General features: G+C 32.9%; 2 protein-coding genes across 2 annotated transcripts; one reads left to right on the top strand and one right to left on the bottom strand.

Annotated features, from left to right (window-relative positions):
- Positions 1–1,328: 1,328 nt before the first annotated feature.
- LOC106713779 lies at positions 1,329–3,271 on the bottom strand. Its single transcript, XM_014506638.2, has 3 exons — positions 3,061–3,271; positions 2,171–2,363; positions 1,329–1,582 (listed from the first exon to the last, which is right to left on the bottom strand). The coding sequence occupies exons 1-3, from the start codon at positions 3,075–3,077 to the stop codon at positions 1,427–1,429; spliced, it is 366 nt and encodes a 121-aa protein (XP_014362124.1). The 5' UTR covers positions 3,078–3,271; the 3' UTR covers positions 1,329–1,426.
- Positions 3,272–3,694: 423 nt separating this feature from the next.
- On the top strand, positions 3,695–9,033 carry LOC106713738 (THO complex subunit 1). The gene is made up of 10 exons (XM_014506585.2): positions 3,695–3,877; positions 3,955–4,632; positions 4,854–5,116; positions 5,899–6,071; positions 6,151–6,277; positions 6,686–6,771; positions 7,098–7,258; positions 7,758–7,853; positions 8,177–8,257; positions 8,661–9,033. The coding sequence occupies exons 1-10, from the start codon at positions 3,833–3,835 to the stop codon at positions 8,973–8,975; spliced, it is 2,025 nt and encodes a 674-aa protein (XP_014362071.2). The 5' UTR covers positions 3,695–3,832; the 3' UTR covers positions 8,976–9,033.
- The last annotated feature ends 13,266 nt before the right edge of the window (positions 9,034–22,299 follow it).

The following is a 22,299-nucleotide window of genomic DNA, read 5'->3' as shown; positions in this document are numbered from 1 at the left end:
CATTTATGCAGTCTGCACTGAATGTGTTAATTCTCCAATCACGTTAATTAAATGCTTATACAAATGAAATTGTGTGATTTAAGTATGAAATTGAAATTATCGACAACATCGGTCATCTCTACTTACGATAAAATATAAAATCGAATCATGATTCAACACAACACTAGCTGATTCTACTCGTTAACACATTATCTTACTTTTTAAATATAATAATAGAAATTCAGACTAACTTTATACAATGCCTACTTAGTAAAATATTTGTCTGAATCTATGTTCTATTAAAAAATCACTTTTTTGTAAGATTTTTTTACAGAATTAGATCGAATATTAAGTTAAGACTGCTATTTTCCTTATATATTCAAAAATATTCTGTTAAATGTTAAAAATTCTTTTTTATTGCTTTTATTTCTTTCAAAATTATTTTAAATGCCACTTATTTCGACATCAATTTATTAATATATATTATGTAAAGTTGTTTTTCTTGTTATTTGTACCATCGTATAGATACAAAATATGGGAGCATTAATTTTCAGAGTTGTCATAAACTTATCACACTAAATGCCACATTTCTAAACATAAAAGGGTCATTCAGGTCCTTTAGCGGAGATTGAGTAAAGTTATCTACACTAAGGGACAACTAAATGACCATTTAATGATACGAAATTGCAGCTGTATATCTCATTGCAACATCTAAACCTTACCTATGATATAATAATTAAAAAAGTTTTGGTGTATATTTTTTAATTCTAAAGATGTGATATTAATTGACACTTATTGTTGTCCTCGTCTATTCTATCAACATCTTACTGTGTTGCCACTGTCGAAAAACTTGTATAAAAACATGTCACAAAACACAGAAGCAAAAATATGTTTAAATACAAGTATTAATGGCAGTGAAAATTCACAGTTTATTTAAAATACAAACATTAAAATCTAATTTTAGAAAAAATCTTGATATTATTTTAATTTTTACTTAAATTTTATTGAGTACACATTTTAACGTTATTAATATATTAAAGTTGTACATATAACAGTTTAAAAATGTTGTCACTCAAGATATACAGGATGATGTCAAAGCCACAAGGAACAGATTCTAAGCACCATTTTATATATTAAGTATAATAGTTTATTCGTAAAATCTCTTCCAAAATGGCTTCATAAAGCATCCTACATTAAACACACTTAGTAAAAAATTTCAATAATATTTTTTTTCGTTTGTCATTTAATTAAAGTTTAAAAAAAAAAGATTTATTTAAACAATCATTTAATGCTGTAAAATAGTACTTGATAAATTAAAGATTCATTTGGTTGTTAAATTATTTTTTTTTTGTGCCAATAATTACACTGTCATATCTTGAGTTCTTACATTTTAAATACCTTAGATAATGTTGCAATGAGATATTATCTCATATGATTGAGTCGCTAACTAAGAGCGGTGCTTGTTACGGTTTATTGTCTGCACGAGCCGTCTGCCCCACCACTCCTCTAAATTGAACGGTCTGAAATTAGCCAGTTGTCGCGGTGCAAGTACCTCCTGGTAGTACCTAGCGTCATCACTACCACGCTCTAATTCACGTGTCACCTGAAAATTTGTTGTACAACATGTTAAAATAACAAATTAAGATAAGGATTTCTATTCATAGGGTCCGAGTTCAATCGCCGTGATGTATAAATCTTTTCAAATATCTTGGCGTGTATTACTTCTCGCGAGTAGCTGCGCAGTTTATATTGATGGATGGATGGATGTTTGTTTGAAGGTATGTCCAGAACACCTCAACAGATCAGGATGAAATTTAGCATGGATATAGAGCATAGTCTGGAAAAACACAATGCCTACTAATTATTATTTTTTTTATTCCAAGCATACAGAGTCGCGAGCTATAGATCTTATTTATAAAATTCTCGTGTCACGGGGTCCGAACTTGAACTCCTCCGAAACGGCTTGACCGATTCTCATGAAATTTTGTGAGCATATTCAGTAGGTCTGAGAATCGACCAACATCTATTTTTCATAACCCCCCCCCCATTTAGTTTTTTTTAACTGCGCGTGGACGGAGTCGCGGGCGACAGCTAGTAGTCTTATAATAATTATAATAGTATACAGGAATTTAAATTGGAGTCAGTATCTTGTACCCTAACAATGGTAGTCCATAGACAATATGAACCGTACCTTATTCCAAGAATCATAGATATAATTTATGAGATCATCATGTTGATTGTTATTATTATTATTATTGTGTAATTGTCCAGGAGGCATCTGTGCTGGGGGACTGAGGCGAGCTCCATTGTGTCCATTAATATTCTGTCGTTTGCCCCCACCCATGTGCGGCAAAGATCTTGGCCCACTGTTCACATAACTTGATCTGGAATTTTATAACCATAGAATTAGAACAATAACATACTAACTGGCATTAAAATATTTTGTAGTAGATATTAACTAACATAATAGATTATGTATATAGATTATATATACAAATTGTATTTGTTTTCTAAATCTCTAGATTTTTCTTTTTTTTTTTTAGAATCTCTAGATAAGATATCTAGAGTTAAATTCGTGTAAAATATTTTAAAATTAAAAGAAATGCTGAGAGGTATAGAAATGTATGAAAGATTGTATGTCCTACTGATAACGACTTTACACACATTCGTTATTTGTTAATTCCATGTCTACTATATTCAATTGTAAATCGCAACGCGGAAGCTGTATGCGAATTTATTTACGCAGAATAGAGTGCGCGCGATATAAAAATATAGATAAATAAGACCAAACGAGACCAACATCAGTTTTTATAAACTAATGATATCAAACAAGGAAGTTACACGGTAAACAGGGCGGAATAATAATCAAAAATGCAAGAGCAATACTAGCAAAGTAGACATAAAAATACAAGAGATTACAATGACGCTCGATAACGTGTCAATTTAACAAAAAGGAAACGGGTTAAAAATTTATGACACGTGGACATAATATAAAACAAAGCAGTTGCCTTTTGTTTATTTTCTAAATCAGTGTTAGATGTGAAAGTCTGACATGGTAAACGAAGGGACAATAAACCTTACCTCATATTTCTATCCATGTTCGAATTGAAATCACCTCTGATGCTGCCTTCTAACCTTGTACTGTAATTACTTTATTTTAATTACAAATAACACGTAGTTTACACTTATATCTAAAAGGATTTGACCTAAAACTAGTTTTTACAAAGAAAGATAAATAGACGGGACGCTACACAGAAGACACGACAACATCATATAATTATACATTTGTCAACAATAGACAGCTGCCTTTGCGCGCGTTTTTTCGATTGGCTGTTGGGAAATTCATGTTGAAAATAACCCAATGACAGATGCTTGTTGCACGTTCTTGCCGTTTTTCATTGAATGTAACCAATAGATCCCTTTATTAATATAATTCTATATGTAGATGTAGAAACATTAAAAAGTTGCTAGTTATAGAAAAGAAAAATAAACATTTCCTAAAATTAAGATTTATTTTAAATACGTATGATTACATTTAAATTTAAGACTAGCCAAACTTATCATTAATACACAAAATGCATAGCTGAACTCGTTGTTCCATGCTAAAACAAAATTGCTGGCACAGTAAAATTGTGGCATTGTTTAACTGCCTGAATGTGTGGTAAGTAACTCGTCTGTATTTTTTTATACTCTGTGTTTTACATTTACAGTTTGATTAGTAGAAAAGACAAAAATCGGTTTATTAAAATAAAAAAAATAAACAAGATTCAAATTAAGGAAGAGAGTGAATTCGTATCGTAACATAGGCTGTTTTCGTATTAATCAAATACATAAAACGCTACAATATTCAATCATGTCTGATAAGTTAGGCTTCGAGGAACTTCGGTTAAAATACAAGGTGTTTTTCTAACCTACGAAACATACAGAAACTATATACAAATTCTTATTGTTTGATTATTTCGTTTTATTTTTCAGGATATATTGTCCAAAGCATTTTCAACAAACAACATCGACCTCTTAGATTCCTTCTCTAGAAATACAAATGAAGTTGACAGAAAAGCAGCAATGGATCAAGCATTTCGGGATAAACTTTTGGAGCTTCTAATCGAGAACCCTGATACCTTAGAAAACTACGTTTCTTTTTGCATAGAATCCTGTAGAAGGCACATGGTAACTCCTACCATGCCTGTAGTCCTTTTAGGCGATATTTTTGATGCTTTAACTTTAAATAAATGTGAGAAGTTGTTTGAGTATGTAGAAAAAGGGGTTAACATATGGAAAGAAGAGTTGTTCTTTGTTGCTTGCAAAAATAATCTGCTCAGAATGTGCAACGACTTATTACGCCGTTTATCCCGTTCTCAAAACACTGTATTTTGTGGAAGGATATTATTGTTTTTAGCTAAGTTCTTTCCATTTTCGGAGAGGTCAGGACTAAATATAGTTTCGGAGTTTAACTTGGAGAACGTCACAGAATTTGGAGGTGATAATTCGAGCACATTAAAAGATGCTTTAGATGAAGATATGGTTGTAGATGAAGATAATTCCAAACTGACCATAGATTACAGCTTGTATTGTCGGTTTTGGAGTCTCCAAGACTTCTTTAGGAATCCTAATACATGTTACAATAAGATTCAGTGGAAGACTTTTGTTGCTGTAAGTTTCATATTTATATTTTACCACATTAAGCTATCTATCCTTAAGTTTGTTACAAGTAATGATTTTTGGACTATTTAACCTTCAAATCTTTGAAGATTAAGTAAGCCACAAATGTAGAAAGAAGTAGTCAGAAGTTCTTTAGTTAGCCAAGATTTTTTCAACAAAGTACTACAAACCATCTAACAATTCAGTTTTATTATATTAATTATTATTTTCAGCATTCAGGAAGTGTCTTAGCAGCTTTCTCATCATACAAACTTGAGGCTGTGGAATTACAAAAGTCCAAATTAAATAGACTAAAGGCAGTCAACTCAGACGTTGAAATGCAAGAATCAAACAAAGAGCAGCACTATTTTGCAAAGTTTTTAACAAATCAGAAACTACTCGAGTTACAATTGTCTGATTCCAATTTCAGAAGATGTGTACTCATACAATTTTTGATATTGTTTCAATATTTAACATCTGCTGTGAAATTTAAAATGTAAGTGAAATTTTGAATGTTTTCTCTTTTTTTTTGGTGGATTTTTTTTATGATAGCCCGAGGTTGCTTGCATATCTTTTTGGTACTTGATAAATTTTCATCTAATGAACATAAGAGAAATTAATACTTGCTGTTATTTTAAATGCTTATTTTTGCTTAGTGGGTAGCAGTGTATGGACATAATTTTTATGAAGTTGTATGTCTTATTTCAAGTCGATCGTAAACCTATCGTATTGTACAGATCTGAATGTTGGGCCACCAAGGTTTTGGATGAAAGAAGATTATATGTATCTGAGATGTGTATGCAAAGATGGATGTGTGGTGTGACTGTGTGAAAAATGTGTATATCAGAGGAAGTTTGAAAGTAGCGCCAGTTATCAAGAAATTGAGGAGCAGAAGGTTTAGCATGGTTTGGACATGTTATGCGGAGGGATGATCATATAAGAAGAAAAGTAATGATATTGAATATGGATGGCTATAAAGTTAGAGGAAGGCCAAAGAAAGTATGGATAGATTGTGTTAAAGAGGATATGCGTAAGAAGGAGGTAAATTCAGATATGACGGCTGATAGAGATGTATGGAGAAGTAGTACATACTGTGCCGACCCTCCATAGGGATAAGGGCAGGTTGATGTATGTCTTTTTTCTGTTGGTGCAGCTGCTAGTGCTGTACAAAAACATGTGTCCTATAAAAAAATTTGCTCACTAACCTTTAAGTTGAAATAGGTTCTAATTCTTGTCTCTATAGTACTTCCCTTGTTATTTCTTTGTATTAAATTGCAGGGAGGCTCAGGAATTAAAATCCGTTCAGGTAGATTGGATTAAAGAGACAACAGCCATGATATACCGTTTGCTCGGAGAAACACCACCAGATGGGAAGAAATTTGCTGAATGTGTCAAATGTATATTACATAGAGAAGAATATTGGAATAGTTGGAAGAATGATGGCTGTCCAGGTAAAAAATACAGACATTATTGTTGCAGTTTGACCTTAAATTTTGATATTCAACTAATGAATTGTTTTTTTTTTTTTAGAATTCCAAAAGCCAAAAGCTCCAGTGTCAGTTGACTCTGATGAAGTTAAAAAGACAAGAAAGAGAAGAAGACCTGTTGGTGATATAATTAATGAATATAGAAATCAAGATAAATTCTACATGGGCAAGTATGTATTCATCCTATTTACAATAAAACAAGTACATCATCATCATCAGCTCACTATACATCCTCACTGAGGGGCTTGGAGCCTACCCTAAGTTAAGGGTGACTAAGCCATAGTCAAAACCACACAGACCCAGTAGATTGATTTCACACATAACATTAAATTTCTTCTCAGATATTTGCAGCATCACGATGTTTTCCTTCACCGTAAGAATGTCAGATAAATGTACATATGTCAATCGAGAATCGAAAAACACATTGTACATGGCGGGATTCAAACCCAGGATCTGCAAATTGCAAGTCAAGTGCTTAACCACTGAGCCACCAACGCTCTTAAGTACGAGTAAAATAAGTACATAGTACTAACATAGTAATACCCTGTTGTGTAATACTTAATTTTTTTTTTTTTCAGTAATGAACTTACCAAATTATGGAATCTGTGTCCAGATAATTTAGTCGCATGTCGAACTAAGGAAAGAGATTTTATGCCATCATTAGGTATGTTGTTTTTGATCTTTCCTTTCTAAGATTAACTAATAAGTGTTTTGATCTTTAAGATTCTTAGTCCTTATTTCTAAGCACAGGTACATTCGGACTAATAGTATTATGTGTTATTAAGTAGATAGTTCTTAGGAAATTCTCTAGATAAATTAATCCCTTTCCTATCAATGATTATTCCTTTAGACAAAAAAAATAATGTGAAGATCTCAAACCCCCAAAAAATTTTAGGGGGTTTAAGTTGTTCAGATCTGTTTCGTCAACAAAATTATAGTGAACCACTTGTTCATTTTTTTTTAAAGATGTGTTTACTACGTATTGTTTAGAGTCGTACATGTTATCTGAGGGTGGTACTGGGGGTGCGCGTCGTACGGCCAGTGGGGGGTGGGGGTGGCGCGCACTGCGGCTGCTCGCGCGCCGCTCGCCGCACTTCTTTGTGCACACCAACAACCCTATAGGACGATTACCAGACTACCTCGATGATATGGTAAGTCGACCCCCAATTATCATCTTAAATATTGTTTTGGTAATTTCATACTTTATTATACAGTTGAATTTAAATCAGCCAGAGTCATGTGACTGCATTATTTTTCTCGCTTAAAGAGGTTTCTCGCTAATGGAAGTTGTTTGTCGGTACATTGACTCCTTTATTTGATACGAATGTAAATACTTTGTAGCTTTGGTATATTACACGAGAAATTTGCGATATTGTGTTATGTATTATTAATTTAAAAAAAAGTTATGGACTCTTTGACATGTGACATTGACACTCTCTGTGAGAATGGAATGCAGGAAATGTATAAAATTATAGTCGAACCTTGATAAGCGAGAATCCTTTACAACAGAGATTCATTCCAATCCCGATGAACGATCTCAATAAGCGAGAATATTGCATTCACTTGGACTCTCGCTTATCCTGTTACGACTTAATTTGTATAATATGTAATTAATTGTGATTTAAAAACCGTAAGATTTGTTTTACTCAGGTGAAAAGGATAGCGCGTGATTCCGCCGCCAATGCAGCAGCGGCTAATGCTAACGGGGATACAAACACCAATCACAATGACAAAGCTGTTAAACAGGTATTTCATTAATACTATCTTTTACCCGTGATTCCGTTCCCGTGGAATTAAAAAAAAACTTTATAAATAGCTCATGTGTTCAAACTATGTTCTACATTTGTGCTAAAATTTTTCCAAATTCAATTGTGCTGTTTTGGACATATATTCAAACAATCATCCATCCATCCATCCATCTAAACTTTCGCTTTTATAATATTAGTAAAATTTAGATAAAAAGTTTCAGATTTGTATAGTGTTATCTCTGTTACACTATCAATTTTACAGTATGTGTGATAGAGATAAAAACTGAAATGTCGTCTTTTTTGTAATTCCTGATATCTTAGGAGGCTGTTGAGGAAGATATAACGGAGGAGCAAATGGAAGCAGACCTAATCAAGGGAGCAGACTCTAACGATATAGAACAGGTTAACTTTACAATAATTCTTGTATCACTGTCTTCCCCTTCATCCCTTTACACCCCCCTACATCTATAATTGTGTAACTTGTACGATATTTGTAAACTCCAATAGATCGTTGCTGCTTTTTCTTCATGACCCTTTGTCTCGTTAATATTTCAGTTATCATGTTTTTATTACAGTTCTGTTTGTTTTCCAGCTTGTTTCGTATCAATGGCGCCATTTTTTTCTATATTTTATGCTTAATCAAATCGATTCCTAACATTATTATCTCTTCATATCTTTATATTTTAATTGGAAGTGTGTTAAAAGCCTTTTTCTGCTTAAATAGAAGCAGTAAAAATCCTTCTACACTTTAGATCAGTTTAAAAAGTTTTACGATATCTTTAAAGATAAAATAATATTGACTTAGGTTCCCGATTCTACGGAAGGTGGTGATAACGATGATAAGACGACACGTTCTCGTGTAACAATGATATCTCCTGCAGAATTAGACGCCGTTTCAGCTAAACTATCTGAGTGGAAGAAACTAGCTGTAAAACTAGGCTACAAGCCTGACGAAATACAGTACTTTGAGACGGAAAACGCAACAGACGAAGCGAGAGCTAAGAATATGTTGCAATTGTGGTTTGATGATGATGAAGACGCGTCAGTGGAAAATCTCCTTTATATAATGGAAGGTTTAAAGCTGGTTGATGCTTGCGAAGCTTTGAAGAATGCTAAATGACGTTCGCCTAAGCGCTGCAAATTGCACAAATCTAGGCTAACACAGCGTTGGTACATGAAGTGAACTTCTGTAGTAATAATTTATAATTATACATACATTTTAAGGTTATTATGTGTTTTATTTCAATCCCTCTTTAAAATATATACTGCTACTGCTAATAGTTTAAAGTCAGCGGAGTTGAGAAATATTGGGACTTTTCCGGACAGAACTTATTTAATCCAAAATTATTTTATATCACAGAAATATAGGTAAAACGTAGTTATTTTTGATGCATTAAATGACCGATGATGAAATCTTTAAACATATTTTTGTAAAAGGAACATAACGGTTTCCTTAAATTGGTATTGTTTGTGATGTATTTTCCCTTATAATTAAGTGAGAAATATTTCCTGGTGTGGAGTATGAAAGGAAGCTGAAGGGGATTAGATTTAGAAAAGTATAAAACAATGTCGGCTGCTCCGAAATTATAACTTGCACGCATTTCCTCATCGCGGCTGACTCACGGTGTGCCCAAAACAGAACTTATTGCGTACAACGATTTTTTAGCATTTAGATACGCGAAAACAGTCTTTAATCCTACGTATTAAATGGTACAACGACTGCGTAGTTAAGTTTGTAAGAGTACGAATTTTCCAGTATAAGCTGAGCCACCCCGCTGCCCCCTTCCTGTCTTTTTCTGGACGAGAAGGAAGAAGTTTGAGGCGCGTCGTGGATCAGGCTTGGCCGGACGCCGTCTCCGCTGCTGCCGGTGTTTACAGAATCGCGGAATAGTCGCTGCACCGAAATTAGTTTGAAACGAATACGTCAATGGGTAGACGGGGCGTGCTTAGATCGCGAGCGGTCGATCCTAAAATATTTATTTTTTTATGATTCGATACTGGACTAGATATTTTTATATAAAATTATAATGGCTGGCTTGTGTTGCGTGCGCACGAGTTACGCCCGCCGTCGCTCGCGCTTCCCAGAGAATTTCTACATTAATTTGATGTAAGTACGTATTTTTTAGATATATCTTGTGTCTTTGTATGCTTTATTTATGGATTTTATTTTCAAAAATTTAAACATTTCATGTGTAATTTTTTTAAATAACGTCATAGCAACTATTTTACATAGTATTTTATGCAATTACCTAAAATTTTCAATTACCTTATTTTTATATACAATTTCTTAGTATGGAAATGGTAATAAGTTTTATTCTACAAAGATTTTCTTCTCATTACTTATGTTAATGTTATGTGTATATAAGTAAATTTCTTATTTAATTATTACAAATTAGTGTATTTGATTTCCATTTACTCTGATGCATTAAATCAAATAATAGAACTGGAAATTATAGCTTTTAAATAACCTATAGAAAAATGCGCTCTTGCCACATATAATAACTAGGCAGCCAAATTAAGTCTTTTGAATACAGTTTCATGAAAGCTCTTTTGGTCATTTTGTGCCTATTACCGTCAGATTCCACTGCCTAAACACATGTTAATGTGTATTATCCAATTGTATAAAATATGTTGCTTTCTCATTTTTGGAGAGAAAATGTTTTTGAACAGGTTTTTCGTCAGTGAAAACTCATTGTTAGTATGTAATGGAAACGTAATTACATCTTTCCGAGAGTTGAATCTAATTATTCGCATTTATAATATAATATTAGTAAGATTGCTCAAAATAATATTTTATTATCGATGTTTTTTTTTAAATCGTCAATTGATCAATAAAAAAATATGCAAAAATTACCATTCGCGTATATTTTACACATAAAAGATGTTTACAATATCATTGTCATCACATATCTTTTGTAAAAACATGTCTACTTTTCATTGAGATAGTTTAAACATGCATTTATCGCACGTCATGAAACGTTTGTTCGACTTTCATATCATTTACCAACCAATTTATTACAGCAAGAGTCGTGATTTAACATATACTGATTTTATGTTCATTCTAATGCAAAGAATAAATATTTCCAATCTCGTCCAAATGTAAAAATCATAACTTATTAATTCCTGTGAAGCTTTGAGATTCCCGAACTGTTTTTTTCTCGTAGACCCATATTTTAAATTTTTAGCTTTCGGTGAATGGTATATTGCCTCATCAACTTTTGAATACTGGTTTTAGTTCTGCTAACGCCCTGAGCAAGATTAGTACAGCGCCCTCTTTTTTAACCATGCCTTTGGAGGGTTAACAGGGTCGTGAGACTGTGGCGCCCCTTTCTGTTCAGCGCCGTGGGCGGTCGCCCAATCGTGTTCTAACCTAATGCGAAATCTGCAACCTGTGAAGTTTAAACTTGATTTCTCAGAATCGTAATCCGCCGCCTGATCTTCCGTAGATCACCGGGACAACTTTGGAAATCACTGCTGTAAAATCAAATAAGAACTGTATGCATTATTAACAATTAACATAGTTTAAACTACGTATTCTGAGGTGGCCTAGTTATCCCTAACTTGGGGTGGCTCCAAGCCCCTCGATGGGGACGTATAGTGAGCTGATGATGATGATTCTTAGATTTATATTTGTATTATAAAGAATTTTGCATTATTTTACATATGTAGTGTATCAGTTGAGACGATTTATAGGTTGTAGAACACTTCAAACTAAAGATCTTTACGCGAATAAAATTTGTGGATATTTTTGTATACCGACGCACTGGGCACGCCAAACCGTAAACTTTTTACGATGATATGATCTCACTAAATACCAGCACTCGGATATTTAGATCAAACTTGTTACTATATTAAATTCCATATCAACACATTTTTGGTAGATGAAACAAGTTTCTTATAACTTCAACCATTTTCTATCTTCGGATGAAAAGAGTAGAGTCAAAACTGAATTAGTCGAATAAAAATAATTTATATCATAGACTCAAATAGTTCTTTGCATCGTTTTTAAGATTAATATTAACGAAACATTTTAAATGGATAAAGCTTTTCTGGTTTTGTTTTTTAGGTTAAAATTTCCTCTGATGCATTGAACAACTCCGTCTCTATTCATTGTTAGTTTTGTTCACTGGCAAATCAAAATGTAAAGACTGTAGGACTATATTTGACTCTGGAATTAGATCGACTCCATTCATACGTCGGCCAATCACCTTTGTAAGAAATAATAAAGGCAAACTCTGTTTCTAGATCTCTGATTCTAAGCTAGGCAAAGATTTTTCTTAACTATGATTTGCTATAACAAATAGGTAAACCGAAAAACGATGATTTCAGAACAAAAAACATAAGTTTTATTTCATCCTGGTACACATTCTAACATAAATTTGTCTTTATTTAGCTTTAAAGGTTCGTAAATCAGACTCCAAATGCACTTTGATGTTTATACAACTAGCAACATTTGCGCGAAAGTAGCTTGATTATAGCCAGGAAGTATTTTCACAAAGTGCTCTCATAAAATACTAATATAATTAAACTGTAGCTCATCTTGTAAATAGTCTTGACAAATGAAGATATTATTGTAGGGAACTAATATACTTGTTGCACACTAGTTAAATAATATAAAGTCTTGGATACATATAATAACTTTTTAATTAATCATTAACATTAAAGTTAAGCTACAAACGTAAACAAAAGCTTTATTTATGTCAATTGATTTTTAAATGATAGTTATTCTACAGTTAGTTTTTGCAATTGAGTTAGGTTTGATAGTATTGTAAAAGCATCTTTGTTTAATTTAAATACTATTTGACATATATGTTATGTATACATTAGTTGTCGCCCGGGACTCTGTACGCGCGGTACTAACAAAAACTTAATAAGTAGCCTATGTGTTCTTCCAGACTATGTTCTACATTTCTACATCAATGCCAAATTACATCAAGATCCGTTGAGTCGTTCCGGAGATACCTTCAAACAACATCCATCCATCCATCTAAACATTTGCATTTATAATGTTAGTAAGATATGTATACAATGTATTATTATATATTTATATAATAAAAAAATTATTCAAACTAGACGAATAACCGATTAATATTAATTATATCTTAGATAAACATTCTTTACATTTTTCTAAGGTAATAATTGTGTAACACGATTCCGTCGTAAAGTAACGTAAAATAGTGCATGCGATAAAATTATCTTTGAAACAAACCCTTTTATGTGCAGTAAAATGCAATGTTTATTATTCCTTTACGTTTACTAACGTAAAATTAAACGTGTCAGTTATATTATTTATGTTACACTTTCCAAGGCGAAATAATGTAAGGTAACATTATTCTGTGAGAAGAAAGGAAATGTCTATGGTTAAATTCACGATTGATTTACATTTAAAATATATTGTTATCTCTGTTTTGTCAAAGATAATGAGAGGGATGACGATATGTTTTGTACAGAGCTTTTAATGTCAGAAACCAACGGTTAATGCACATTCTTTGAATGAGTCTACTGAACTACCTAAAATCGATAGATGACATTCGAAGACGTTACTCTCGACCTTGTTCATTCCAATAATTGTTAGTACATAGTCTATGGTTAATGACTATTTTTAAATTAGGAATAGATATTTTGTTGAGTAACGCCATAGAACATATAGTTGAATTCCGGTCATTTACTTCTAACAAAGGAACATTCCTAAATAACGTGGTAAATACCCAATAAACAGACAAAAGCGATAGTAAACCTAGTTAGTAAAACAGAGTACAAACTCCAAAAGGAAACGCGTCAAAGCTTGTTTCGGTCTGGCGGAGATTTAAACGATCCTGTTATGTTTTCTTTTTCTTGTTTAACCACAGACTAATATTAACACCAGTGAAGAAAATCTTTCTTATATATAAAATTCTCGTGTCACAATGTTCGTCACCGTACTCCTCCGAAACGGCTTGACCGATTCTCATGAAATTTTGTGAGCATATTGAGTAGGTCTGAGAATCGGCCAACATATTTTTTCATACCCGTATTAAGTTTTTTTTAACTGCGCGCGGACGGAATCGCGGGCGACAGCTAGTTTGAAATAAAGATAAAAGAGGGAGCGTCTATCCTTGCACACGCGGTAGTAGTTACTACCTTTTTATTTATACCCATTTTAGAAGACGACTAAAAAATTAGAACTTTATTAAAACTTTGTTTTTGTCATATTTAAGATGAGCTACATAACAATTTTCGTAGGCGCGTAGCGACCTCAACGCGTAGCATAGCGTCTACAGCGTGCCTACATGCCTACTTGAAGTAAAGGCATTGTTGTAGAAGTTGGGTTTAGTGAAAGAATACTTCGTAGTTTGGATTAATAATTTCGGTGATTAAAGTAATTATGCTGTAAACTTGTATAAAAAAAGTTAGTGAGTAGGTCTATAGAATTCCTTTACAAAAAAAGCACAACATCGTAAAAACATTATATCGACATTATTTAAACGCAATGTATCACTTCCGAAGTACAAAGTTCAATCTGAAATAGAACATCGATGTTTCTATTCCATGCGGTTAGTGATAAAATAAAAACTATGCCATAATGTCGGGCCTGAAATGTAATATTGTATATATTTTCTATCGATATATAGCAGGCATCTTGCAGACTGGATTTCAGCAGCCCATTTTTCAGGCGGATATCAAGATGTATGTATATATTAAGTATATTTTAGTAAAGTGGAACACCGACCGTGGATATAAACATTTCTATGCGATGAATCTACTTCTGTGCATGTAAATCACTAAACAACACGTCTTAAGCCGGTTTTGATCCGTTAATATATCAAATTCTTTGGCGTTTTCGTCGCCGTTTAATAGGTTTTAAAAAATAAAATTACAAAACTGAGATGAGATGAAACTGATCAAATTTTGAATAATCGCCGATTCCGTGGTATAAATATTTATTATGGTTCCGCTCATTGTCTATTAAAACAGAGACAATATTGTACTAAAATACAAGTTTATCGGCATAATGATTATGGTAACCTGAATAACGACATTTCACCGAAATTAATTCCGACATATTATAAAATACGTTTATTTCGGCTTTTTTTAATTATTTTACAACTGATATTATGAAAAATCTATTTTTTTATATTTAAAAGTAGTATATATGTCAACATGCGGTAACTAAAACAATAAATCCGGCATACCACAGACTTAGTATTTTTTTATTTCGTCTTAAATGTGACATTAATAGTCAACATCGCGTGAACGGTGTCTCCATTCGTTTTAATGTGGACAGGTGATTATGAAAAGTCTCGACACTTGCCGGATATATTCTTTTAAATAAATGACCCAAGATCAGGTTTTTTATTAACTGTTGATACAAATTACGTGCTAGGATAGACCAACAACTTTTCTTTTCAAACTGAACACATAATTCATAAAATATTAACGGAACCCGACATACCTTCCAATGGCAAAATGCTAACAATATGTTTAATCAGGATTAAGAAAACATTATTATTGTATTTTCAGAGTTTTTAGGGCACAAACCTTCTGTAGCGCCCAAAGAATATTCTACGTAAATTTCAACAAAATCTGAACAGTGGTTTAGAATTGCATAGGTGACAAATATGCAAATATTTATTTTAACTAATTTCAAAGAAGATAGATTTATTTAATGGTGTCAATTACTAAAAAACATCTTAGTAAACTACGCAACAATTGAGCACAGGTCCAGACTAACGCCAGACACATAGGTTTGAAGGCCGATTGCCAATACTTGATTAGCAGAACACTCGAGCATAAGGTACTCTGTGATTTATTGCCGATGATAACGTCTTATTCCTACAACATTTAGTTCACAGAGGTACCTTTAACAGATAAACAGATTATATAGAGTGACCTCATTTAATGGACGATCTATTAATATATTTAATTTATCTATACGATCATAAAAATTGGTTAAATTGGAACTTAGAGATTGAGAAGAGAACTTTTTTTTAACATATAGACTACGCTTGGACCCGTAAAAGTTTGGGTCTCGGACTGACTTGCGGGACGTGATTATTATAACGTTTTATCGATTATTCACAGCATTTTTTTAAGGTTCTGATGCTCTATGGACGTATGCTCTGATGGAAGTTTTTTTCTGTTTCTGTAAATCTGTTCAATATCAAATCCTCTATCCGTATTTTCGATTGAAAAAAAGTTAATTAATAATACATAGTTTATAGTGTAAATTATCGTAGCTTCCGCCTTGGCACTGTTTTGCCAAATGCAACGGAAGTATTAATGACGCACGTTTCTGCAACCTTTGCCAATTATATGTGGTTTCTATTTGCATATTTAGGTGATTGTGGCGCTAGTATCGCCGTGCAGGTAACAAAGAGAAATGAGAAGTTTAATGAGCCAGTTTACAGGAAATGGTCGTCTGAGTGAAGTGACAATTTACTTCAAACGAAGTGTGGTTGATTGACATGAGTACTGCCTCCTTTAATGTGGGAAGAGTGTACTGTGTACTTTATAGCTTACAAAACATTTAGCTGAGATTTTTTTTATTGAATTCCTAATTTTAATTGAGAACGAACTTTTTATCAATGAATAATGTTCGTTTATGGAATCTCATCTGATGACAATCTAATGCTAAGTGCCGATATGATTGAGAGCACATAAGTTAAACAATGTCGACCTATTTTGTTCTAAACACTACGAAACTTGTTTCAATCTCTTCCTATAAACGCAATAAAACAAATCGTGATTAAACTAACTTCTACAATTCTTCTTTTAATTCGTAATTTCACAAGCTAATTACCTACTTACTACGTTATAACAAGGTTTTCTTTATTTTATAAGATACAAGCTATTTTCGTAAGCTCTTTGACTGATCGACTCTTGACTGATCGACTCTTGACGGATCGACAATTGCAAGTCGTTAGGCCTACGCATGCGTCACATTCATCTAACGACTATGACACATCGTACAAAAACCTCAAACATTCTTTTTACATGTAATTATGAGGTACGATTACCCAACTACAGTTATTGATATAATTTTTCCAATTATGAGCGCTGTTGATCCATCGATTAATTATATCTTCAATGCCATCGCATTGAAGATATAATTAATTCTGTCACCTTGTTTGTTCTAATCATTTTTGAACTCCGTTATGGTATCGCTTCGGAGCGAATGCACTTTGTGTCCCCTTACACAAAGTGAATTCGCTCCGCAAGATGGTTACACTAGATCTATGAATGAGCAAGTTATTACTAGACTTACTAGAACTAGGAGTGTATAGAAATCAATGCAAAATTAATACTTATCTTCATGAGTACCTTATATTATAAAGGATGTTTTATTAAATCTACAAGTTAAGAAATGTATGATAGATAAACTAAACGATGCTAAAGTTCAAAAACACGTTCTATTTCCGCGCTTCACGGTTTGTCACTTTGAGTCATTAGATCGTACGTCTCGTTGAAATCTATAAAACTTATGACTTTAGACTTGCCAATATTATTCTTAGACAATATCATCTTATGCATTATTCTACGAATGCTGGCTACCCTTATAGATAAAACGCCTAGCTAATTAGTTAATACACTATTTTAATGATTACTAGCTTTTACCCGCGACTCCGTCCGCGCGGAATAAAAAATAGAAAACAGAGTAAAAATTATCCTATGTCCTTTTCCTGGTTCTAAGCTGACTGCCCACCAATTTTCAGTCAAATCGTTTCAGCCGTTCTTGAGTTATAAATGGTGTAACTAACACAACTTTCTTTTATATATATAGATATCATCTCTTAAGTTAGTAGCCAACAAAATTGTTTTGTTTGTAAGTGCTGTGGGTAAGTAAGATTACTGACGCAAATTGACGTGCGTATGTCTCAGAATGACGAACAAAAGGCGGTAATGAATAATAATTGTATGTATATTTATTGTCTACGTATTTACTAAAATAGTTTAAAATGTACATAAATATCTACGTTGTTGTTGGCGTCATTCAGTACGTCGAAGTTTGTTGTCTTAATATTACTATCGAATAGTATGCGAAGAACAAGTGAAATTTTTATGCACATTTCACACACTTCATATCACAATAACACATGTACATTTAACACGTACAAAGAAGAAGTGCGGTTTATTTTCTGTCCAGTCTCTTGAATTCAAAATTATGAAGCGCCTTTTAGATAACAATAGCTAAAATCAAGTATGAAAACATTAAAGTTTGACAGTGCGTTACCTTCCTTGAAACCATAAATGTGTGATATTAATCGATCAATAAACCACGTCCCCTGTAATAATTCAGCATAGTAAAACCTGGTTATTTTATGGGGCCGACAAAATAAATATAAAATGTGTAACAGGGAAAGAATAGACTTGTTATAAATAGCATGTCTCGTTGTCGGTGGGCATTTTATTATTATGGACATTGACGTCAGGCCGAGTATGAACTGCATTCCTGTCGCCATTGATGTCGTTCTTGGAATATTTATCTCCTATGGGAAGGTCATTAAACTATAAGATGCGCAAAATGATAGCTTGTTTATGTGTATTTGGAGAAAAGGCAAAGGCTTTCTTTAAAATTCATTAAATGAATTTTCTTGGCTCTTATCAACTTTCGAACAAGTTGAAGTCTTTATTTGAGCATATGTCCTCTGTAAGATGTTTATTTTCGTATTCTTTTTTACAACATACAATTTTTATATTGTGATGTGAATTTATTTTCCTGAGCATATAATTATCCATCACAATGTTTATATCAACAATTTGCGTAATCTTCCGTTTGGAAATCGATCATTTGTGAAACAGTCTCGGATATAAATTTGTCAGTACAAAACCTACGCTTTCAAACGAATCTCGCGGCTATTTGAAGACTGACCTTGCGTTACCCCTACCATCGGGTATGAACATAAATGCAATGCTAAATCGATTCAAAAACGAATAAAAGTATCGTGTAGGAGCATTTCAGCACCTGTGTAACAGAGGTGCTTTTGGAACAAGTCCAGATTGATAACATTCGATATATTTAGACGGGAACCGATTGCTAATTCTAGGCCTGATTTAAATCTACGTGATCCTAGTCCTAGGATCGTTAAAAAATGAATTATATAAATGTAAATGGTTATAATATTAAAAAAACAAGTGACAATAAATTGAATAACCAGGAAAAATGTGAATTTAATCTCACCTGAATATCGAAAATCAATAGAGTCTTTTAGGATACGTGAGATCGATGTAATAGACAAACCGCGAAAATTGTTGTCATGTCGGACAAAAAGAGAATCATGGATACAGGGATCTTTAAATATCATGCAACTTTGTTTCATCTGTTTCATTGAATTATGCCATCGAGAATATCTTTTTAGCGGAGTGTTGGCAGAATCCATCGCGTCTGCGGAGTTACGGTGCCTGAGTGAATCACAGCCGCCCACCGCACGCAATCTACGTCATTGCGAGCAATACCAAAATATAGAACAAGATTATTTGTAATTTCACTTTAAATATGTAAAATGTTTTTTAAACAGACAATGGTAAACTAGACTCGATCAATTTTGTAGATTTTGCTGAATCTACATATAAATTAAATCTGAACTATCAAGATACTTTTATACAAAGGTCATAAATAAAAAAATAGATTAGATAGCATTTTGTTTAATATGAATTTAAGAAAAAACTAATATTGTTTTGTTTTGTTACAGATCACAACGAGACAGCTTATAAATTCTTTTAAATCTATCGTAAATGTCACGTAAGTCTTTTGTTTATATTAAAGAAAAATCCGTTCCACGTTGACGTTTGTCTATGCTTATAATTTTGGCGGGCTATAAAAGTGTCTTTGTGTCGATAGATGCAGGTGATAAAAACGCTTTTGTTTTCTCTAAATATTTTACTTCGGTTTATTTGTGTGCAAAAATGTCATGATTTGTATAATAAAACGGTGTTTTAAAACCACATGAGAGTAAATGCTACATCTGGCGTAATAATCGTAAAAATATCAATTTATGTATAAAATTTGGTGAAACCATTACTTAGTATGACTTTTAAATATACAGTTACACGATATAAAGTTGATTCAAAAAGAAATATTTGGTATTTAAATATTTGGTATATTTTATTTTCACGTTTAATGCGTCGAGGTGTATTTGTATGTGCTTGTCTACTCATTTTCGGAATACTTGGAAGATTTTCTATGTATTTTGTACGTGCTCTATTTTCATTAAAAACTAAAGAAAGCGGAGCTGTAAAAAGTGCTTAATGTGATTGTTAAAATATAATTAAAGAACGCATAAAAATGTACGCCAAATATTTTATGAAAATGTCTCAAGTTTACGCGAATTTCGCGGTTAGTGGAAATTTACTTTTAGTTCGTTGACGCAAACGGATTGGTCGCGGCATTCAAGAACACAAGTCAATGAAAGTTTCGTCTATTGCTCACAGACGTAGCTACAATATATGTATATAAAAATAAACTATAATAATAAAGCCACTTATTAAAAATTATGATAAAATTGGAATGAAATTACGAAGTAGGCATTCTTAATCTGAAATTATCAGTAATTCACACATTACACTACCTAATTATTTGTTTAATATTTTCAAATATATTCGTAAACCTTTATTTACGCTTTTCGTCTAAATTATTTTACTAGAACATAGTAACTAGCGTTTTTAATTCTAAAAATGTTCGAGAATGATCTTCCAACATAAAATTACCCTCCGTTAAAAACTTTTAGAAAAATATCCAACACCACACACGCATGATTGTTTAAAAATACTTACAAAGAACTTTCGGGTATCGAACCCAGACATGTGGATAGCATCTATGCTAACTCGTTAGTACTCGTAATGATAGTTTCCCACGAAGGCGGAATAGAGTGGCAGCGCAGTAGTCAAAATGTATTAACCGACAAACTCATCATACCCATGGCATTTTAAATCAATTTTTAATGCTGAGCTCATTAGCGCTGCCCCTGTTAATATCAAAAAAGTGCCACAAGATCCTTGTCGTATCATAGATGTCTAAGTAGATTTTACAATTTTGTGACAGATCTAACCGTGGAGCGCCTCTCCCACCGCATAAGTTTGTTACGGTCAGGCGTAGAGAGCCTGTAATTGTATGAACAGTGTTGTCAGTAAGCGCGCATTCAAACAATAGCGATACTGCATAGTCCTACTGTTCCGCCCTCGTGTGAAACCCGCATAACGTCCTTCACGTTCAGCAGATCGCGAGAATATTTACATAAACAGAAAATGTTTACATTATTTCTGTATAACACACCGACGCGCATGAAATTCCGCTACTTCTGCACTATACAAAATATTGTAACAATATAATGTAAAACGAGGGCATGTTTTGATATTATATTAATAACAGTTATTTTAAGGATATGAAATTACCCCTAACATTGTTGAAACCTTCAATTATGCACAAACAATTTTCATTAATTAATGTTTTCTTAGCCACTACCTTTATAAAATTTACTACTAACACTAAGTAAGTAGCTTAAGGCAGCTAGTATGTAAGCATTACAGCCTCAAGAAAAAGAGAACAGAACTAGCGAACACAAGAAAGAAGCAAAAGTTCTTCATAAAACTGTCTTTTTCCGCTTTGCTGCTGATGCGTAATAATATGTCAACAGCAAAGTGAAAAGGTCTCCTTTATGAGAACTTGCTCCGAGACCGACGTTGTATGTCTGTTTGAAGATGCCTATACAAGAAGAAAATCATCAAATCTACAGAAACTTATAGCTGTATACAACAACATAAGTCCATCCCGTGGCTTAAAGGGGCAGAGATCATGGAACTCCATTTGACGGACACACCTCTCTCGCTTCTTCTACATTCATTCAATTACGTATACATGCACGTCGCAACTGTTCTATTTTCTGTTGTAATAAATTGATTTGAAAACTTATCTTTTTTATAAATGTTGTCTAAAATTAATGTAAAGTGCTACACCAATTGAAAAAAAAAATCTTGGACATGTGACCTACGATATTGTACTCATGGTATTTTTAGTATCTTTGCGTAAGTATTTGAGTTACAGAACACAAACTCTAATATCAAACCTTTATAAAATCTCCGTTTTAAATTGAAAGAATGAGTTGCATCAGCACAATTTATGACTGAAAATTTATTATCTTTTAATCTAACGAAGTAATTTTTCAGAAGAACAGTTCCCGGTGGCACAATAACGAATTGAGGTATGCCACGATTACAACGCGTCCATCCTATCTATCAACAGCTGTGAAATATTTTACTATAGAGAAATCTGTTTGAATAGTTCAAAGAAACGTTTCGAGCATTTTATAAGACGTAGCGAAATTTAGATAAATTTTCTAAATGCATAACCTGTGTTTAGTCTGTGCCAGATCTCTTCGAAAGTAGGATTGTTTATTTATTGGTTCTATATGTTTATTAAATAATTACATTCTGTGTTCTCGTTTGCAGCTTTGTAGCTTGTGGTAATTGCA

This window comes from Papilio machaon, chromosome 12, assembly GCF_912999745.1.
Source record: "Papilio machaon chromosome 12, ilPapMach1.1, whole genome shotgun sequence".
Taxonomy (NCBI): Eukaryota; Metazoa; Arthropoda; class Insecta; order Lepidoptera; family Papilionidae; genus Papilio; species Papilio machaon.
This window is presented reverse-complemented; position numbering and strand designations above follow the sequence as displayed.

Coding starts and splice junctions, on each gene's coding strand:
- LOC106713779 (XM_014506638.2), bottom strand. Junction 1,583..2,170: donor TCTATGATTCTTGGAATAAG/GTACGGTTCATA, acceptor ACAAATTTTCAG/GTGACACGTGAATTAGAGCG.
- LOC106713738 (XM_014506585.2), top strand. CDS start 3,833: ATGTCTGATAAGTTAGGCTTCGAGGAACTTCGGTTAAAATACAAG. Junction 5,117..5,898: donor TCTGCTGTGAAATTTAAAAT/GTAAGTGAAATT, acceptor ATTAAATTGCAG/GGAGGCTCAGGAATTAAAAT. Junction 7,259..7,757: donor CAGACTACCTCGATGATATG/GTAAGTCGACCC, acceptor TGTTTTACTCAG/GTGAAAAGGATAGCGCGTGA.